Source organism: Colossoma macropomum, unplaced genomic scaffold (assembly GCF_904425465.1).
Source record: "Colossoma macropomum unplaced genomic scaffold, Colossoma_macropomum, whole genome shotgun sequence".
NCBI lineage: Eukaryota > Metazoa > Chordata > Actinopteri > Characiformes > Serrasalmidae > Colossoma > Colossoma macropomum.
In genome coordinates, this window is record NW_023494810.1 from 20,882,967 (window position 1) to 20,905,475 (window position 22,509).

Genomic DNA, 22,509 nt, shown 5'->3' on the forward strand with positions numbered 1-22,509 from the left:
ATATTTCACTTGTTAATCATTATCACAATACTGGATTTTGCAATACTGATATCACAAATGGCTGCAGTATGCAAATGAGCCTTTTAGTAAATAAAAAAAAACTGTATGTGTCAGTGAATAACAGGTAGCTTAAGCATGCTGCATCAAGGTGTTTTTAACATTTTGCATCACATATTGCGTCGCAAGACCCATGTTTCTGCTCCTCACCAATTACATGACTTTGCGCTCTCAGATATCCTCTAAATTTTTCTCTTTAATTTGATTTCTTTACAGGAATGCTGCCTAGCCTTGAGGTTCAGTGAAAAGAAATTTTCCACAACAGTGGTCTTTAAATCTCCCCCTGTCCATGTACCACCACCAGTTACGCTCTATTCGTTTTTTGTGTTGTTACCTGTGTGTTGCAGTGACAGCTGTATGGTGTCAAGGGTATTTTTTATTATATTTTACAAGATTACATTACATGTTTTATTATTACAAGTATCTTACATAACCTTTGTGAAGCTAATAATTAAGTAACAGTAGCCAAATCATAACCTTGCGTGCCAACCTTGGGAGCCCCTGTCAATACTGTGCAGCCCTAGAATGATAACAACTGCTGTGGACATCACATGAGCATGATTGGTTCTGATTGTTCCAATCCTCAATAATCTCATCTCTTCAGTCTGTCCATCTATAGGTTGAGTGTGAACCACCTTCAGTATGAGCTTAGATGATCAATGTTATTCTTTGCTGAGATCTAGAGAACTTGTACCCAAAGTTGCATTACAACCCAAACCTTCCTTTATAATGTTGTATAATCTTCCTTGGCTCATTAGCCCTGAACCAGTGCCCCTTCTTATTTACTCGTACCTTCCAGTTGGATAGCTATGCAATGGGGAGTAGAAACGGCCTTGTTTCAGGGTAATCTAGTGTAAGAATAGCAGGAGACAACTGAAGGAGTTAAGCGTCAGGCGCCCGCCCAAATACGAGTTAATGATTAGAGTAGAGCGCTGGGGTGGAGGAATGGGAGCAGGCTGGGGCCATGCTGAGGGTGTGTGTGAGTGTGTATGGGGAGGGGGGGTGTGTTGCAGGGAAAAGAGAGAGCAGGAGCCGTCGTGCTTAAATCCAGCTGGCCACTCCGGTGGGAATGTAATCCATATGTGCGCGTGAGTTCAGCTACAGGAGAAAGGAAAGATATTACCCGCAAAAGAAGCGATTGTTTCTGCTTTTTTCTTGTTGAAATTCCACTCATACTGGCCCCTGGATCCTGGTGCGCTTTCCCCAGCCAACGCAAAAGAGAGAAAAAGGGGCAAAGAGAGAGGCAGAAAGTGAGCAATAGTAGGACATAGCCACAGCCAGGAAGTGTGCAGGAGAAGCAGCAGAATGATGGAAGGAGAAGAGGCAGTGGACGAAGGAGCTGCGAGGTAGGTCTTTTCCCGTAAACGTTTATGTCATCGCTGGATTGAGTAGTAGCACTTCAGCTTCACACTGCTCTGTTTGGACTGCGTATGGAGGGGAGGCGAAAGCAGGGTATGCCGAATGTGTATGTGTGTGCGTGAGCGAGAGCAAGAGAGGTGTGCAGCTCATGTATCATCCAGCAGAAACAGTTCTTTGCCGAAGAGAACAAAGATGCAAGCAGTGTAGCTCTTGTTTCTGAATCTGAATTGTGGCCATTGTTAGTTACAAGGAGTTCTTGAAATTGTTTGCAAAGTTCAGTTTACGTCCATTACGTTTTACTTCTTTAAACTGGTCATCTTGTTCAAGAATGCACTCTTTGTTAAGTTTCTTATGTTAATGGATAACTGCTTGGTTTTGTATCTGGTCCACACCCCATGGTTTGCTCCCTTGCTCAGATTGCAGTTCTTATCTCAGTGTTTGCATAGCCCTCACATTGCTGGATTGTCGCTCCTTTCAGTAACAGGTGGGAGTGATGGGAGAATGAATGTTTTTTACTTAAAACGTCTCTAGACGGGAGGTGTCTGGCAAATTGCCATTCAGTTTCTCAGTTAGGAGCTTCTTATCTTACATAAAATGATTATCATTGCTGTGAGCTCTGTTTGGAACTTTTACCCTAGTTTCTTAGCTAGGTAGATGATTCAGACCAGCGACCATGCTTGACCTCAGTCCCCTCGCCTGCTTGTTAAACTTTACTGCTAATTGTAGCAGAAGGCAAAGCTTAAATAGCCTGCAGAGACCTTTAAATGAACTCTCTTCACTTTATTTCTTTCTTTCTGTAGAGTTTCCAACAATTCCTGGCTTTGGAAACAACCTTCTCTTCAAATGTATGATGGCGCCTTGCCTTCTTTTGAAATTTTCAGGCTAATGTTTGATTTTCAGTGTTGCTTTCCAGTTAAATAAGAATAACTAAAAAGGTGTGGTTACATGAAGCAGCTATATCCTAATCTTCTGACATCACAACACACAAAATGTGTGGGGTTTGGCATTATTCCAAAGATTTTTCAGTTGTTCCTTTAGTTGTGTACTTTTTGCAAAGAAAAATGACAACATCTAAACAGGTTTCTATTTAATATGTTAAGTACAAAGCAACAAAGAAAGCATTTTCACTTGTATTTCCCCCCCCAAAAGTACCCCCCCCAAACCTTTGACTGGCAAGGTACTCTTAAAGTGAACATATAGCATGGGGCTGGTATTTGTTTCGCTGGATTTGGCTCGGGGATTGGAATTGGAGAGGGTGGTCTTGAGCTTGCAGACATAAAAGAGGCCTTTCCAGGCCTGCCTATTTCTTGGCTCATCAAGAGCTGCCTCCAGTATTTTGACTGGAGGAATTTCTCTCGTTTAAACACAGCTCACTTGCAATAAAGTTCAAACCTCAAAAAATGCTGATGGACAAGATGGACAAGAGAAGAACAATATGCACCAAAGAAGAAGCGAAAAAGCTAATAAAATAATTGTCTTGAAAAAGTCAGCCTCTCTGTGGGACTTCTCTAGTTCAAACTTTAGGAGACCATATAAGTTTTAGGAGCTTGAGACTAAATGAATGAGCACTAGATTCAAAATAGTACATTTTTTTAACTTTAAGGCACACCTGTCTACCTGTTGAAATGCCTTGTTTGCTCTTTTGTGACATCAGCTCTGCAGACATTGACAGTCACACAGGTGGACAGTCTCTTCACACCTAGATAAGACTGACATGACATTTGTCAGGGCTTGGTGAAAGACATGCACTTAATGAATGCCTGGCTGTCCGCAAAGGGAACCTTCCTTGGGTGAAGGCATTTGTTGAGTGTTGAATTGGGAGTCCCACTGTGCTCCAGTGTTTGGCACGAGACACACTATTGCTGTAAGCTGGCAAAATGCCACCCGGTTTGCCTCTCTTTCCCTCTCATGAGAGGCAAGGCGTGTGAGAGGAGCAGAGAACAGGGAGTTCAGTGCCCGTTGGACAGCGGTATTGTTCTCAGGAATGCTTTGTTAACACCCGTCTCCTCTGTGTGTGCGTGTGGCTGCACGGACTGGAATCATCCATCATAAAGGGATGCATTCGGAACTGAAAAGAAGTAGCTGTCTGAAACAAATTTGGTGAGTACTTTTAAAAGTCGTACCTCTAATTATGAACGGGAACTTAAAAATAGTTCTGAGATGAGATCACTCTCTTCAGTCAGTTATTCAGCAGCCCTTTTCCATTGCTTCACAAAGTTGAATTGAACCTACTGTAACTTTTATGCAGCCTTTGTCATCACAGAGAATCTCGGTAGCACAAGCAATGTCCTGTTTCACTGGATCTGTCAATTATGTCTAAAGAGACTCCTGAAGAAGTCTGAAAGGAAGACAGAGTGCCACTATCAAACAGAGTTGCCAGTTTATTAGGTAGTCTTGCAAACCAAATGTGGTCAGAAAGTCAGGTGTGTTTCATGGGTTATCATAGTCAAGAACCACCTATTTTGACAAGAAATGGTGATTTTACCAAAATGCAAATTAACCAACCACAGACTGCTTTTTTGTGTGACAAATTGGGGCAGGCAATGTTCAAAACAGGACCACAACTAAAACACATCCATGATTAGCAAATTGGCAAAAGATTAGCAAAAGTGTCTCTTGAATAACCTTTAAAAATGTAATGGTGCCTTTTTCAATCCAGCGACTATTTTTTCTATAGCTATCTCTAAAAGGCTCATGCTGTCACGTCACTAAAGGCCTCAGTATACTTATTCCACAGACAATGCTCGTGTAGCTTCAGCAAACAAGATGGTGTAATTGCATACAACAGCACATGTTGTGCAGAGGCGCACTGTGGCGCACACATGGCAGCTGGGTGAACTTCGCGGACAACGTGTGCCATCATTCAAAGATTGATTAGCCAAAACAAAACCGCACTAAGTATGCAAGCTAGGAAGCATGCAAACGTGATTTTGCCTTTGCGCAACACTCACAAGCTTCATTTCACTAAAAGTATATGAAAGTTCTAAGGTACAGCTTTGTACCTACACTCAATGGCCATTTTATCAAGTGCACTTAACATATAGGCACACATTCCAGGTATATAGCCCATCATTTGTCGCACAGTTTATCAGCCCATCCATTTGTGGAAAGGGGCCACCAGAGGTTCTGTTGACCAGAGTGGAACTTTCTCAGCACAGCACCGATACCAGCATAGTATGTTAGTGTGTGTACTGGTATAAATGTGTCCCTTAGGTGTTTCTAAGAGACAATGAAGGTGTACCTACCTGGCAACTTAGTGCAGATTCCTGTAGGAATTGTACAGTCCATATATCTTGCACCGGTGCAACAAAGTTATGAAATCTACCAACAGATGGGCAGAGCAGTAAAGCGCAGCCAATGGAGATCTGCCTGGCTAGCCAAAGGTTTAGGTTGCCCTGTCAACTGGCTGTATTGCTTCTGTCATGGTCTGGTCAGAAGTTGACCTGATCTCGAAGCAGCTTCCTCACCTAAATCCACATAAAACTTTCATTGTAAAAGAAACATCCTAACTGGTCTCAGATCAACAATAATGGACTCATTGTGCCACTAACCTCAAAGCAAACCATAGCCACACACATGGCCTCGTTATGTCTGAATCACAGTGCCCTCATCAAAGAAGAGTTTTAAGAGTGCATTAACACTTGTTTAGTATCTACAGATGTCGCACTCCATCTCTTAGGCCAGCTCCAACTCCTGTTTTGCCAACATTCGTTTAATGTTTAGCCTGTGACCAAGCTAATTAATTAGCACAATGCTGAGGCTGGTACTTGCCTAAACTCCATAATCTTGTAATTGTATGGCACTGAATGGTGGGGGTTTTCCTGAGCACAGTAGGCTTGTTGTAGCTTATTCTGGCTCCACAAGTCAGGAGGTAAACAAACTTAGAATTAGAACGCATTTCCTAAATTATCCCAATTGAATTTTACACCCATGACCTAAACAATAAGTCTGGCAGCTCAGTTGGAAAACAAATCAGTCTAGCTTTGTTTTGCAGTTACCTTGCAAGAAAAGTACTTGCAAGTTTATGTAACAGTTTTTTTTTCTGCACACCAGAGCTATAGATTGATGGCCTTGTATGACTGAGTGATTTCCAAGATAGATTTCCTTTTAATCTTTTCCACAGTGGGATGTGCGTGAGATTGCCTTTGCCTCCAGTCCATTCTTTCTCTCTCATTATTTCTATAAACCGGATTTCTTTGTTCTCTGTAATGATTTAAATTTGACTTTCCACATGCACTCAGCATTTCTTTAACGTATGTTCAGGAGGGTGTGTGGTTCGTGTTAGCTCTTGAAGGAAATTACGTGAAATAATTATCCCATCCGTGGGTGTATAGCCGAAGCCCCTTAACTAAAAGCCAGGCTGAATGTTCTCCTTTCTTAACCGAGTCATGATAGATGTGTGCGCATAAATCCAACTGCAGCACCATTACATAGCTTTGTCTGTGCCGGCCTGGCGCAGGGCTTTGCATGTGTTACGGTTTAAATCATCCATAGATGTGGGTTCGATTCTACCCCTAACACTGTAATGGAAAAAAAAAGAACGTCGTCATCATCACTCATCTAGGATGCGGTGGCAATGGTGGTGTTTTATTTGCTCATATATTATCAGCTGAGATATACTAGTGCTGTATAATTATTCAAATCATTTTCCCCTTTCGAGAGAGCTTGTGGACGCAGACAGCTGTGTCCACCCACACGAGAAAAATAATAAGTCCTCTTATGGCACATTCTTTTCTTAAAGAAGTGGTAGGTGTAGAAGAAGTTACTGACTGACACTAAACTCAGTTTCCAGTTTCTTAGGTACTAATGCCTTGTAACTCCCTCATTGGCCATTTTATCAGAGAGACCATTATCAGAAACACTGCACTTTATAGTTTTACAGTTACTGACTGTAGCCTGTCTTTTGCTACAAAGTTTATCAGTCACCTTTTACTTTGTCCATCAATAGAAAGGGACCAAGGCAGGACCACCGCTGACCAGATTTTATTTTAGTAGTAAAGCATACCTTTGGTGATTGAAGAGTTCAAGTTTAACTCATCAGTCCACAGCACTTGTTTCCAAAGTGCCTATGGCTTTTCTAGATGTTGTTTCAGAATTTGGCGTTTGTAAAGAGGTCGCAAATACGGTTTCTTTCTCTTCCATGCAGATCATGTTTGTGCAACAACATTGCACAGTAGAACGGTGCACCACCACTGCTGTGTCAGCTAAACTTTTCTGCAGGTCATTTGCTGTCATATGGGGCTTTTACTTTGCCTTTCTGGCCAGCATACCAGTGATTCTATCTGAGAGTTTTCTAAATCTTCCCTTGCAATTTCATAATGACATTTCAGACAATGAAAATTGCGAGCTGGAAGTGCTTTGACATCTTTTTATAGCCTTCCACTGTTTTGTAGTTAGCAATAAGCATCATATTAGATCTTCGCTCAGCTGGTTAGAAGAGCCCATTGGTCATTGAGTGTTAGCTCAAGGTTTGAAGAGAAGTCAGAGAATTTATTACTCTCTGAAATTGTCCTCAGCTGAGAGTTCCTAATGGCAGTTCTTGACATGTCTAACCAGTCCTAACCTGTCTTAAATAAGTTCTGAGACTTTAAAAGTTTGGGTTTCCAAACTTTTGCACATCCCTTAAAACTTGTTTTTAAAAAAGTTAATGAAATCTAAAGCAGCTGTGCATTTATAGAGAAAAAAATCTTATTAACATAGTTTTCTTGAGGGATTGTGTTCACTTCTTTTTGTGTCAGAAATCAACAAAATATGTAAGTTGGCCCAAAGTTTTGCATATATCTGTGCAAAGTGTATCCAGTAGTGCATAATAGGTTTTTCTAATAAAATGGCTGTAGGTACAAGGTGGGTGTGCCTAATAAACTGGCAACTCAGTGTAGTTAAACTGAAGCTTACCTGAACTAAGACTGTGAGAAGGAAGATAATATTTGAACTATGACTCATAAATGAAGAGTTTTGGTCCTAAAGACATTATAGACCATTTTCAAGAATTTTCATTTTTTATGATATGCATTGTTGGAAGTGCTTTACAAATATCAGTTCTATATTATGACAAATACCACATTTATTAGATAAATAAAAACACCAGCTGTCATTCTTTTCAAACACTTGTTATATCCAAAATTCTCAAAAATAGACAAACAGCATTTTGGAATGAAACTTTTCAGATGTTAGGTTGCTCCATACAGCTTCAATTGCACTGGCAAACCCTCAGCTAGCCACTTAACAGTGACCCTGGGGGAAAAAAAAACACTTGATGTTTTAAATCTGGTTTATCAGCAGACAGATTGTGTAACACTTGTTTGCTTCACATTGACTTATCCAGGATAGCTGAAAACTTTCATTCATCAAATGCATCAGTGTTAGTGCATGTTGAGAAGAGGAGGTCAACACGTGTTAAAGCTCTGTTTCCTTTACGTCTAATGCTGACGGTTATTTTCAGATTAAAGACACCAGCGGTGATTTTAATAGAGGAATGATTAGGGTATTAGAATCCTTGTGAAGCTCAGTGTGCTGCTGTGACATGCCTCCTGCACGGTGTTTTAGGGAGGCAGACAGATTCCAGCTGTAATCTCTGTATTTGATTTAAAGTGCATTCCTAGGCCTGATCCTGAACTCCAACCTGTGCCATCTCTTTGTTTTCAGGGTTTTGTTGACATCCTTGTTTGCATGAAAGGAGCCTCCATTGCTTTTAATCTCTCTTTTTGTCTCTGTGGTATGTTTCGACCACGCCACCGCCCATTGAGATAGACGTTGCTTAAGAGTACGGGTCCTGCAGGGCAGCCTCGAGAGATCACAACAGCGCAGTGAAGGATGTTAGCAGCCAGCCAGAAAAAATAGCTCAGCTTCAGATTAATTCTCCAGAGCTTCATATACCTGATACATTGTTTTCCAGACTGCCTACGTTTGTTTGTATTAGGAGCAGTATGTGTGTGTTGTGGAAGAATAAGAATATCTCATTTTTCTTTGACATCAGCCTTGTTGGAATTAAGCGGAACCATCTTGTATATTGTCATTGGCGAATAAGTCAACGAAAGCATAACATAAAGCACACATACTCCTATTTTCTATGGAAATAGACTTGGACAGGATATCGGGATATTTTAGACTCTGCATCAACATGGTTTATGTTGTGTTATGTGTTTTAAGAAAAGGTTTAATAAACCAGTGGGCATCTGACAAAACTCTTGAAGGCCCCTATCATGGAAAATATTGCTTTCTTGAAATAAAAGCGCTTGACATTGTATGTAAACATTATAAGTGTTTCAAAATGTACCATTCACTCCAGTGTAGTCAGACAAAACTCTGGAGTCCATTGGTCTGTATAGCGAAACTGCAAAAACACCCTATTTGAATTCACTGTTTTTGTGATGTCGCAGAAAACCAATGCATTTGCATATACCCACCTATTCAACCTACAGCAGTTTAGCTCCACCCTTTTATGCTGAAGTTAAAGGGAGTATTTCAGATCATCAGAGTTAATTTTCATATAGCAGTCTTAAGGCCTATATGAGTTTTTGCGAGTAAAATTGCATTCATTTCAGTGGAATTCCCAGCAGTGGGTGATTTCATATCACGGACGTCCAAGATGAATATATTTCTCATGCGAAATTTAGCAGCGAGTTCAACTTTGGTGAATTTTGACATGTGAATCCGCGTTTTTTACTGATTGTGCTACTGCTTTGGCTGTGTTGACCTCTGAAGATGAGGCCTTTCATAGTATTGAACTTCCAAAACAGAGGAAAAGCCCTTTTTAGTGTCTAAGCACAAGAAAAAGCCCTTTTTAGTGTCTAAGCACAAGCTTTTTACCATTTATTCTCCACTGGCTATTTATAAACAATTAAATTGACACTGCAAGGTACGCCATTGGGAGACTGTACTATCATCTTTACTTTTGTGGTCTTACAATTTGTTTTAGTTAGCCAGCTTGCTAACTGTGATGCTAGCTCCATGATTAACTGCAGCTGCACACTAGTCGCCCCACTGCCATTGACCATTTATCTACACTTTTTTGCTACTAAGCAGTGTGTAGCACTGTGCTGTGGGGAGTATACAGTTATCTGTTGTAGTTCCCATATGAAGTGTTCACTTTTGTGTTTTAACTACTATGTTAGCTCCTTGGCTAACCGCAGCTGCAGACAAGTCACACCACTGCCTCCAACTATGGCAGTTGTGTAAACTTTTTTGACACTAATCAGTGTATAGCACTGTGCTGTGGCAAGCATATAGTAATCTGATATAATTCTGACCACTTTTATATTTTTTTTGTTGTTATTGTTTATGATTAGCGAGCTAGCTAGCTTTCTAATTGGACCAACATGGGGATTTTTTTTATTGACAGTCTTTTGGACCAGCCTTGGTCATGCCCATGTCTACTGTATCTTTGGCATTAAAGGCACAGTAACAAAAACCGTATGTTTTATTCTAAGGGATAAAGAGAAAATGGTCTGCTTTGGTAAACTTACACAAACATCACAAGTGGACGTGATGGACATTTGCAATATAATTTTGCTGTCAGTGCTATTGTTTAAGGTCCGTGCTTTACTGTGTGTTATCTGGATTTTTTTAAAACTTATTTTTCTCTGTATATTTAAACTGGCAGCATAATCTCTCCTCATTTCATCTTCCATTTCAGCCAGAATAATGCATTGTCCTCTTGCAGTGCCCAACAGCTTCTTTGGCGTGAATATGGCAGCCTATTGGATCACTTACCTCCATTCTACTTTTAAAAAAAGGCACGTCTGACTCACGTCAGCGAGGGGAAATGGATCCGGTAGATGCTCCAGGCATCAACAGGCAATACTCTTAAAGAGGCTGCTAAGGGAATGTGCTGTTCTTTATGCCTTTTATAATAGGCCGGACTCCAGCAGCCATTGAAATCTCCTTAGAAGGCCAGTGATACGGTAGCCATGCAGATTTATAGCTAAAGGAGCGTCACTCAAGTGCTTTAATCTTGTCTAAAAAATGTATCAGCTTTACTGTGATGCAGTATCGAATGGAAAAAACGAGGTTGGGCTAGGTTTTCAGGGTTTTCACCTGTCTGTCTCCAACATGATTTATGCACAGCAAGATTAGTTTTATGATCTCTCTTGATCTGCTCTCTTGATCTGATTGTAGCACCTGTAACTCCGTCAACATGTCTCTTTCTCCCGATGGTTTCATGAACAACAGCCACTAAGCCCTGCTTTGTTCACTTTGGCAACTGCAACTGTAATTGCGATCCTGTTTGACATTTGGCATAGGGAGTGTGTGAGTGTGTGTGTGTGTTGTTTGCTCTTCTTTGATCTCCATGAGCTTCCTTGTTTCTGCTCGTTTCTGTTGCACATTCCACCAAATGCTTGAACGCTACAATGAGGACTGTCATGGTATGATTGCACAAAAGAAATGTGAAGCTTGTAAATATTTGAAATTTGGGACTGATAGAATACTGGTGTTTTCATAAATTAGATACTCGTGTGTAGACATTTCAAATCCTTCTTTTAGATTTACAAACAAAGTGTAAACAAAAAAAGTGGTCTGAAGCAACATGGCTTTGTGTTATGCAGCAAAGCTCTTCTAAATTCTATGTTGCAGTTTACAGCATGAGAAGGGAAGAATGTCTTCTCTGAGAGAGAGAGAGAGAAAAACCAGTAAACCAGACACTGGGCACTAAGCACTCCTTATTGTATGATGTCATCAGGGTGCGTCTGACAGATTTACTCCTCTGCAGACATAAGGGGAAGTAATCCAGCCATTCTGCAATATTGATGAGTCCCTGATTCACACGGGTACCTGGGAAATATTCCATGCTGAAGAACCAATCATAGGAATGTTACAAATTCTGCTGTATAGCTTAGTTTGCATTTTACAGATTCAGTAACCTGATGGATTATTTCAGGAATGTCAAGGCTTTAAGAAACCCTAGCATTATTTTAAGCCCAAATGAGCATTAATACTGCACATTAGAAGCATTACGCTAAAAGTAGAGGGTTTTATGCTACACTGAATAGGCTGTTTATTACCTGAGCTAGACCCAGTAGAGGACCCAGTCAGCAGAACTTATTGATCCATTTGTGTAAACCTCAGCAATCAATACATCAGGACTAAACAGCATAGTCTTTTTTGTTATGAATTTCACATGGATGTAGTGCACTCTAGCCTCAGGGCTGCATTAAGACTAACATAGGCCCTGGGGCTGTAAATCTAGGGGTACCCTCCAAACCTCCAGCAGACACAAAAAGCACATACTTTCCCCTTCCATATGCAAATGATTTTTCTTTAGCGCTGACCCAAATAATTTAAATACTCAAATACTTGTTTGTTACATTGGTATTTGGTTACTCTGTTGTTACTCTCTTTCATATTCAGAAGCCTTGTCGTTTTTAAGACACAAAAATGAATTTCATCAGCAAAGGTCTGTAGATAGAACAGCTATTGTTGATACATGGAAAAATGAAAGTTATATCTGGTTTAGTTAAATGCATCATGAATTTGTGCCAGCCACCAATGCCACTTTGCTTCAAAGTGCAACAAACAGTACTGCTTTTCACGTGGCCGTTAAAGGTTAAAGAGCAAAGATGCCTCTGAAAATAATACACGTGTTTTGTTGCACTTTAAATTGTCCAATATTTCACCACCATACATCCAAGTACAGCAATGCGTCCAATCCACGTTGTCTCTTACTTAGTCACATAACTACTTTAGGTGGGAATATTAGCTATTTTTCTCCTTTTCTTTTTAAATTAAACCATTTTATAGAGGGTTTTAAACTTGACAACAGATCTGTTTATTTTGCTGCAAGTTTTTTTTTTACGGCTGTTGGTGTCAGAGAACAGTCTGCTCCACACTTTGTTAGTACAGAGCAGGAGCTGCTCTGCAACTACCACACAAAGACGATCATTACGTTTAAGTAAATTATTATAGTAATTCTAATTTAGGATGATAGATATTGGGAGTGTGTGATCTGACTGAATCTCGGATGGACATTAGACGCCCATGTAGCACAGCCAATATGGATTGAAACACTCCATAGAATGGAAGCGTATCTGTTCCATCAGAGAACCTAAGGCCCTTATTGTTTATAAGGGTGATTTTGAAAATGAGCATTTGAAAACTCATTTGGAAATATCAGTGCATATTTAAAACCTATAAAATACTGTTTGGGCCAGCCCTAACTATCTAATACCTAATCTCCTCAGACACATCTCCTTTATATGTACCACAGAGCGTGAAAGCGGCGATTTTTGAAAATCCCATTCATGTTTGCAATACATGTAGCTTAAACCTGGAGTTGCTAATATGGACATGTTGCCAACTACACAGTGACACACAACTTCAATGGTCTGTGTATAACTTGTACTTAATAGTTGGTTTGGCTGGAAATTAAATTAATAAAGTGGGGGTCTCTGACTTTTGCACAGTACTGTAATTATTAAACACTTCAGCATGATGTAACTTTAGCTTTGAAGAATATGAAGTAGAGAATATTGGAAGCTGGATCATTTCTGCAAAGTAAGCCTTTTAAGGATAATCCGTATGATGAAATAATCTAAAACTACAGTCACTTGCTCGGACTGTTTTCAGATTATTATAGGTTTTATCCATCAGTTCTCATTCATCAGTTTTATAACCATACTGTCTCCTACATATTTTTACTGTGCATATTTCTGAGAGCAGCTGTCTGGAATGCGTGTATGGGAGCCCATACTGAAAAGATATTTTACCTCCTTCTTAGTGTCAGAAGACTTACAGCTCTATCCATAAGTATTTGGACAGGGACACCATTTTACCTTAAAAGTGGCCTGAATAGGTGTTATCTGGTGGGTATGTCACAATACAGGATTTCTCAGTAAGCTAGATAACTTAAGCCCAAAGTGAGGATAGGAATAGAGGTGTATTGTCCATTCTTGTGGGACAGACATGAGAATTGATTTAGGTTATCTAGTCAACTTAGAAATCCTGCTTTGAGTCCCTTGGGGTAGATATCACAATATATCATTTGTTAATCATTAACGTGATATTGACGTTTGTAATACTGCTTTCTCAGAAGGCTGCAATATGTAAATGATCCCTCTAACCAATTATAGTGTTTATTTACTGTGTGCTGTGAGCATGTTGATTAATCACAGTTTGAGATGAGTGATTCTGAGGATGTTTAGATTAATTGAAACATCACATTATTGATTCGCCAATGCATTTTTCATGGCATCGCTGTTCAAACAAAAATGGTAACCTTAAAGAGGAAGGAAAAACACATTCTTAACTTTTAATGTAAGTTATTCTAAATAAAGTAATTTTGAAGCATTTCTATTGGTCTATTCATCATGAAAGTTTCATGCAATGTAAAGGACAGGTGCTGTGTTGAAATGGTAGAAAAATCAAAATTGAAAAAAGAGGACTGTTTTTTGTGCTGTGATAATATATTGCAATTATAATTTGTAGCAGCATAATAGCACATTAGTAATTTGTTTGTACTGTGCAGCCCTATGGATAGAGAATTTTAGGCAGTTAGCAGTTCATCACAGGACACCATCACAGGACACCAAACAAGGCCACCCTCCATATAGTGAATCATGGTGGAAGTTTGTGTGCATGTTTGTGACTGCAAGGCAGGCCGCAGGCACGTTGTGTTTGTGTTTCTTTTTTTCCATTCTTATTAAAAGGGACAAGTGCACTCTTAATATGACCACACTGATATTACCAGTGACAGCTGACCATGATTCATCTGCATTTACTGTTTTTATTTCTTATTGTTGCAGTAGGGTCACAGGAAGTGTTATTACACATTACGCATGCTGTGTATTATGAGGTCAGTGAGGGAAATCTGTGGTATTTGGCTGCATGGGGAGACTCGCTGTGCGATAAAGCCGCTGCAGCAGACTTATCAGTGGCCTGCTGTGCCACACTGGAGCCTAATTATTCACCCCCACCATCGCTCCCTCCTTCCCCCACTCATCCTCTAGCAGCCCACTGCTGAGGATGTGGCCGCTGTGATGTGGCAACTGTGATGTGTGTGCGCGCTGCCGCCATCTTGGTGATGAAGGAATTGGGGAGGGGTTGGTGGCAACTAGAGAGAGGAGAACATGCTGGAGAGAAATACACAGGCACAATTGTTTTTATGCAATGTCAGGACGTGAGCTCATACACATGTTCAATAAGTATCATGTATATAACTACCTATATATAATAATACTAAAATGTTACAGGCATATACAGTACTGTACAAAAGACCACCCATTTAAATTCAGTCAGAAGGGCCTTTCTGTCAAGTCAGTTATTTTACACTGTCAGAAAGAAACAGAAAACCTGTCCTGACATTGTAGGTTAGCCCAGCTTTTCTCTGCTTTTCCTAAAAAGTCAGGACATTTTGTCCTAAACACGCACAAAACCAAAATACATACACACATGGTCATACTTCTCAGTCACCACTCTTCTTTCGCATTATCCTGAAGTGATCATCCCTGTCTTCACTGTTTTAAATGCCATCTTTGAGAAATTCTTTAAGCATAGAGAAACTAAATTCTATATATTGACTTTTTCTTTGGAGCATGCTCTTTATCAGAAGCCTCCCATGAAATTTGTCTATGGATCGATGTAATGTAACCTAGTTGGCACGATTAAATCCTACCCTTGGGCCTCATTTGTCTGGAGAGATGAAAGGTTCAGCAGCTGCACTGCCAAGCAATGTGTTCCTCTGTGCACTGAAAAATGAAAACTGAATTTACTTGACTCAAATACGTACATCATTTCCACATTATTATTTATTTGAATTAAGGAAACTAGCATCACATTTTTCAGTAGAATGCACTAGATATCCAGAATGTCTGGTAGTAGAGGCATTCAACTACACTGTAGGACACCACTGCCTACAATGCCAGTGAAGGACAGCCCACTCACAGGAATCTGGTGAAGTTGACTGCTTGGGGAAACGGGGACTATTAAAGGTCAACAAGTCGGTACACTCTGAATGAACGGAATGTAAAATTTACTTAAAAATGCTGTCAAGTGGTTTTATGCAACTGTGTTGAGTAGTTTCTTAGATACTTGATTGAGTAACATACATACATTTTTTTCTTTCTTCTTTTGACTGAGTGTAGAAGATAAACTGTGTGATTTTATAATTGGGAATTAACCTGGAAATACACCAGTGTTTACTTCTGATTTATGTTCAGATCTCTAAAAAAGCTCTTGCTATTTGAACCTTCAGGAACAAAACACGACTAGCCATGTGATGTCAAATAAAGAGAAAAGTGGGTATCTCCAGTATTATTGAAATGCTTCCAAAACATATTTTCCACCTCTGCAGAAATCACAAACAGGCAGAAATCACAAACAGCTTATTGTCTGAGCTGCTCCTGGGTGATCTCCGAGTGGGCTGCTGCTGTCTGAGAGCTCACTAATAGAATTCATTTTGAATTCCCACGAGCGCTGACAACAAACCGACCCTCTGGCTGACCTTCCTTGTTCCATTAGGTTGTGTGTGCTGCTCACAAAGCTAAACACAGCACAGTTTGTCTGAAGGCTAGCCATAGTGGCTAAACGGTAAGCAAGTGGGTGTACAGCAGTGACGAACCTATTAGAGCAAAACCTTCAGTTATGGCCATAAATGAGAAAAAAAATAATAATAATGATAATTTCTGCTGGTGTTCCTGTGGGATTTCTCTCCATTTTTGTCGTTTTTCAGTTTTTGTCATAATTTGAAAATGCCTGTTGTCCTTTACATTGTGTGCAAATTTCATGAAGAATGGACCAAAAGAAACGGCCCAGAGTTACTTGGAAAAACGTCTGGTTCCATTGACTTATAATAAAAAAAATAAAGTATTTTTTCCTTCTCCTGTAAAGTTACCATTTTGGTTTTCTTCCGACAACAGTGTTATGTTAGTAGTTAATCTAATGTGTAAGGCCTTTAGTCCAGCTCCTAAAGGCACAACCAGTGGGAGAGCTCACTTGGCTGTATCTGCCTAGATACTATAGGAAAAACATCCTGATTGGACAGTTTTCCACTGGATGCTTAAAGACCTTTCACTCTTTTGTGTCCAACCAAAATTGAAATCATGAAATTAAAGTATTAGTACAGTCTTGTAGAGTTTAAATGCCACAAGCCTGATGATTCTGTTCAGTAAAATGAATGTATTATTACTCAGTATAGCTAAATACCATTAGCCCTACTTTGAAAACTAACTGATCACTCTGATGCATCCTCTGTACATGTACCTTTCGTCTAAAGGTAGAGTGAATATGCATCCTTTTGTTGCTGATCTTTATCTGTGAACACAAGCACTAAATACCAAACATTTAGCTGTAAGCACAGAATGCTAAAGTTTTTGCATGCACGGTGGATTAGCAGGACACACACCACAATCTGAGCAAAGACAGAGAGCTTTGCAACACAGAAAGACTTGAGATAACGTCACTGGACGTGCAGGGTGGGGGTGGGGGGATCATAGCTAATCCCCTTTAGCAGAACAGGTAAGCTGCTGCCTCCTGCGCATGTATCTCTGTCATATCCATTCGCAGTGTGACTGGGGGGGGGGTCCATCTGGTAAGACAGCCTCTATGGTGGAGGGTCAGAGTGCAAAGGAAGAGACGTCATCGCTGTCAATAGAGATGACAGCACAGTGATTTTTCAATAGAGGTTGATCAAAGACTTCAGTGAAGGCCAGAGTGTTCATTTAACTGCATGAATGAATGCGCTAGAGATGTTGGAATTTCACAAGGTTATCAGTGACTGAAAGCAAATGAAGATCTCAGAAATAAAGCTTTTGTACATTCTGACATGGACAGGACATGTGAGGAGAAAATTGATGAGAAAATAAGAATGCGATGCTTAGAAGTAGGGCCTGACCAGTGTGAACATCTTATGACTGACATTGTTTGATATGTTAAAAAATTAAACAGACATCGTTGGTTTTAGTTAAACAGTGCTCGGAAGTGTCACATTTCTGAAACTCTGAAACTGAAGGTCTTAAACGATTTTAGTTTTGTAGTACTTGTGTCCAGCCTCGGTCTTGAGACCGTAAATTGATGATCTTGGTTTTTCTCAGTCTCAATCATTTTGTCTTGGTCTTGTCTCGGTCTCAACGTCATTTTGATTTGGTCTTGTCTCTGGGTAAGGTGGACTCAGAAATTGTTCTTGAGATCAGCCAAGTTTGATGCCTCTGTCTGAGGTAATTGAAAATGACCCTTTTTTCTGACCTTTTTTTCTATCATTACTGAATATCAACATTTTTTGTTTGTTCATATTCATTGGCTCCAAAATTCAAACATCCCCTGATGGCCTATTAGAAGGTTATTATTGCTATGTTTTCATCTTGGGTATATTTTGGTTTTTCCATTTGAATTCACATGACCAAATCGTAAGGCAAATTATTCAGTAGCTGCATGAAATTAATGTAGATTTTTATTTTATTTATTTATTGTAAAAATTCCCCTTTAGATTGACAGAAAATGTGTTTTATGATCATACACATATTGCTGTATGCTTACAATTTACTGCTGAAAGCCAAAAATCTTAGCCGTTCTTTGTATTATTTCATAAAAATAATTTTTATAGAGCAGATCACTGAACAGACACCATTTGTTTATAGTTTATATCCCAGATTTGTGGAAAAATGGGTCAACTTTCAGTAGACAAAAAAAAATTGTGAGTTCAGATTCTTTTATTATAAAGTTTCTATAAAGATCTACAAATGAATTGACTGTACAGGGAACTACAAATTAATCAGTTTTCCCTCTTTATTCTTCCCGCTTTTATATTCTGAAAGAAAATCTTAATCTGGTCTCTGTCTTGTCTCAGATGCGGTGTGTCCTGGTCTCAGGTTTGGCTCAGAGTCAGTGTATCCAGGTCTCAGTCTTTACTACAACAATAATATTAATTTTGTAGCTTTGGACAGAGCTTTCCAGAATTCTCAGCGATTTTGTGGATTTCTGATAACTGGCTTTTATTATTTATTTGTTTATTTAGTTGCTTTCACAGAAAGTTTAGTTTTTTTAACATGTACTATAAAGGTTAGCTTCAGATGCATTTTATATTCATATATAGCCACGATGGTATTTTGTATTCAGAAAGGTGAGCAAGGTGAGTATTAGCTTTGCAGTTCCTATAAGGAGTGGCCTATGATCATGAAACCTTTAATTTCTTATAAGTGAATGAATTTCCTCATGCCAGAGGTATGTTTTTATTACAATATAAAACAAATCACTTAATAACATGCTTTTTTGGCTGGAATTTGGATGATGCCAGTACATCTGTGAGAGCCAACTTCTATATACATTGCAGAAGATGGAATGACTGAGTGTGTTTACATGCACTTAAAATCTGATAACTGCAGAAAATCAGATTTTGTCAGTAATCCGGCTGCTGCGTTTATATGCACTTGGGTAATCAGATAATCAGAAAACTCCAGGTTTACATGACCATTGGAATAATCGGATAACTGCAGAAATCATATGCATGTAAATGCATGTAAACATTTTCAATCAAATAAAACTAATGTAGTTGCAGATATATTATTCTAAAATGGTTCTGATATGATGCTAATATTCTATAGGCCTCAAACAATTTGTAGCAAATTGTAAACATAAGGACATTTTTGAGGATGAACAGAGCTGTTGCTGATTTCATTGTACTTGAGAAAGCTGTATAGCGTTGAGAATGAACTTATGATAAAATTAATATCCAGAATGCCTCAAATTAAAAAAATGGCCAAATCTCACTGATCAAATAGCTGCAATTCTTAGTAATTTTGTGACAAGGAATGACTATATGGGATGTTGTTCCCAAAATACTTTAAATTGTTAATAAATCATCAGTTTAAATTATTTATCAACATTTCAGTCTTCATCCTGATGGTGCATACAGAAAATTTTTACATATGTACTGGGAGTGTTTAAACGTGCTTTTGTTTTGTTTTGGACTAAAGTTTCTTTTACATTATCAGATGTTCTCAATAAAACCATTCCAAATATGGTCCAAACTTTGCTTTTGATTAACGACTCTGAATGTAATCTAAATTGTGCTGAAAAGTGAATCTGACTGGCTGGTCTCACAGCTGCAAAAAAAAATGTTAGCCTTACGCTGGCAACCTCCACATTCTTTGTGCTGGCAGCAATGGATCCTCACCTTTGTGGATATTATTAATATGGAACTTTCAACTGCAAAGATCCATGGAGCTAATTTGAAGACCTTGAACTCTTTGGAAAGTGCAGCTAAGAAAATTGGCAACTTATTGTGAAACCTGTTTTGTATTACTCGATATGTCAAAGAGATTATTCATTCATTTATTTTTTCACTATTATTTTCTTCTTTGATCAGAGGTGGGTTTATGGGTGCCATGTGGGTGGGGAATGTTGGGGGGGTTGGGTGCTCCATTTTATTGCTATATCTTTTGTTGCCTACTGTATTTTGTATTACATTGGAGCATTATTTCAAAAATAAAAACATTTGATTGCAAAACATTTCAGTCTTCACTGGATAAGTTATTACTGAATAACAGTTGTTACAGTGCCGTACAGTTTTAAAAATAAAAAAGGGTTCTTTGTGCAGTGCCATAGTAGAACAATTTTTGTAAATGAGTTGTGAACCTTTAGCCGCTTACGTGGCCAGGACCAGCCAGTGGACCCAAAGTTTTATTACATACTTCTATAACCTAAGAATAACTCAACCAAGTATTTAATAAGCCTGGGATTTTAAGGGGTTGAAGAACCTCAACATTATGTGAAGGTTCTCTAAAACTTTACATGGTTCTTCACACTCACATCTTGTTTTCAAACATGGTTCTTTAAGGAACCAAAAGAGTTTTTTTTTTCTATGGCTTCTACTGTGTATGTTGGGACCTACATAGAAGTGCATGTGGTTTTTTTCTTGACATTGCCACTGTGAAGGCCAGAGAAAGCCACTCTGAATTTGGAATGAGCTGAGACGTTCTTTCATGTTTCTGTATGACATGACATTTAGACTTTTATTAACCACTTTTAACAGTTCTTCCTCATTTAGCTGAAGCCAGTTCTCAGTGTTGAAGTCCTCTCTATAACTTTATGTCCACATTTTCTAGAGAAGTTCCTTGTAACAAGTGATATCTGTTACTGCTGATTTCTGGCACTTTATTAGTCACCATGGATGCTGATTTACGTCACTTTATTAGTCACTGTGGATGCAAACTAGAATACTACATTTTGCATTCTGAGCGTGTAAATCAAGGGCACTGGCTATTTTCAAGGGCAGTAACCGTTTCCATCTTTGCTTTAATACTCATACTCTTACTTTGCCCTTACAGAGATGGAAATCTGTGATTTAAAAGATCATAAAAGATACCATCTTCAGAATAGAGAGGAAATGGCTGATAGGATGCCTCGAGACATGATTAAAATATGTCCGCCATGAATATTTGTGACACAGTGACATTTTAATATGCCTGTGGTCTTTGCTTTGCAGTTTTAATGCTGAGGTTGCCTCCATATAAAACGTTGATCTAATTATTGTGGGGCTGAGAGCGGTGTGCGAGTACCTCCATTTGTCTGTGTGTATCTGGGTAAGATGAGGAGTGGGGAGGGTCGTAATGTGAAGCAGAACACCTGAATGGCTAACGTTGCCCCCCCCTTTCCAGTTGCCCCGCCTCTTCCACGTTCTGCCTTTAGCCCGCGCTGTCATTGCTCTCCTATGGGACTACTATGAGGCACCTATGGGTCATTGGTAATGACCGTCCCTAGTGGCTCCTTGCTGAAGCTGAGGACACACACATCTCTGCCCTCTGATTCGAAGGCCCCTACTTGCCTTGGTCCTTCTGTGTCAGTCACTCCTGTGGGAAACGAATGAAAGGAGGATGAGAGAGGTAGAGCTAGAAGGGGCGAGAGAGAGAGAGAGAGAGAAAGAGCGAGAGACGGACAGTGGTAGGGACCAAACAAGCTGAGCCGAGCACTTCTGGCAAGGCAGGAGAGCACGAGGGAGATATAGAGAGGGGGAGCAAAGGATAGGAAAGGAGAGAGAGAGGCAGAGCAAGGAGAGAGAGAGAGAAAGAGAGAGGGAGAGAGAGAGAGAAAGGCTGGCTAGGTACAGCATACGTTTCTCAAGGAGAGAAAAGGAGGACAGCAATTATTGTATGCAACACCCTACAGCGACAGCAATAAAGTCTTTTCTGGCATCGCAAGCCAGCTGCTCTCTCTCTCCCTCTCGCTCTCTCCCTCTCTCTCTGTTTTTCCGGCCAGCTGGTGCTCACTGCGCACGTTATATGATTGATCCAGGGGAAAATGCTGAAGTTCCGAGCGGACCGGAGAGTCAGGTAGGTGAGGCAGGGACGTGCAAGGCGCGCTTTGCAGGAGGACGGTGGAAAGAGAGAGAGCAAGAGAGAGAGAGATTGAGGGAGAGAGCGGGGAAGTTTATAGCAGCTGAGCTGGAGGTCAGGCAGGACTGCAATGCAGTGCTGGAGGGAGACATCCCGGGCTTTTATAGGAAATCTTACGGATGTTTGTATCTCAGCATGGTGTATCTGTTTTGTATGTGTGTTTATGTGGGTGGTGGTGTGGTATTACTTCAGTCTGACTGGCGGAGTGACGGCCATGTGTTCGAGTCCAGCAGTAAAATATGCTAATTTGAGTGCTGTCAAATTAGCTTGAAATTGCTTTAACATATACTTGTGAGATTGCTGTCGCTAAGCTATCTGTGCTATTATGATTTTGATTCTCCTACGCAGGGAGCTGTTCCGACCCTCTATGTAGGTTTGTGGGTTATGCACAAGCAAGCATGCTCAGTTGCAAAAACCTAAGAGGACCATAGCACACGTCACGTACACATACCTCAGTCTGCTCAGTGGCCAGTGGCTAGATTCGTCCATGTGTTGCTGTTCTACTTTTCTAGGTTGCGCTGGGTGCAAAGGATAGCATGTGTTGGAGGTACATGCCTTAAGAGTGACTGTATTCCTGGCTGCTGTCTCTTGTCCTCTACCTATCTCTCAGAGTGTATGTGTGTAGACTAGGAGACTGCCCAGACAGCTAGTGCTTGTATTATCCCGAGCAGTGAGCAACCAGTGCCAAGAATTTGGCATGCAGGCCTACACATACTTCCAAAACCTCTCGTAAACTTCAGAAAGTTAAAGGGAGAACAGAAAAAAACATCTTCAG

At 39.9% G+C, this 22,509-nt stretch overlaps 1 protein-coding gene across 7 annotated transcripts in view; it reads left to right on the forward strand.

Moving 5' to 3' along the window:
* The first annotated feature begins 1,046 nt into the window (after positions 1 to 1,046).
* The window catches only part of plekha6 (pleckstrin homology domain containing, family A member 6), a 98,387-nt gene continuing 76,924 nt past the window's right edge, over positions 1,047 to 22,509 (forward strand). For 6 of the 7 annotated variants that reach the window (XM_036558965.1, XM_036558966.1, XM_036558969.1 and 3 more), the window contains exon 1: positions 1,047 to 1,403. In XM_036558965.1, coding sequence (XP_036414858.1) covers positions 1,363 to 1,403 — 41 coding nt within the window. In that variant the 5' untranslated portion in view covers positions 1,047 to 1,362. Of the gene's footprint in view, positions 1,404 to 21,332; positions 21,672 to 22,509 lie in introns of those variants that run through there. The other variant, XM_036558967.1, reaches the window with a different exon arrangement.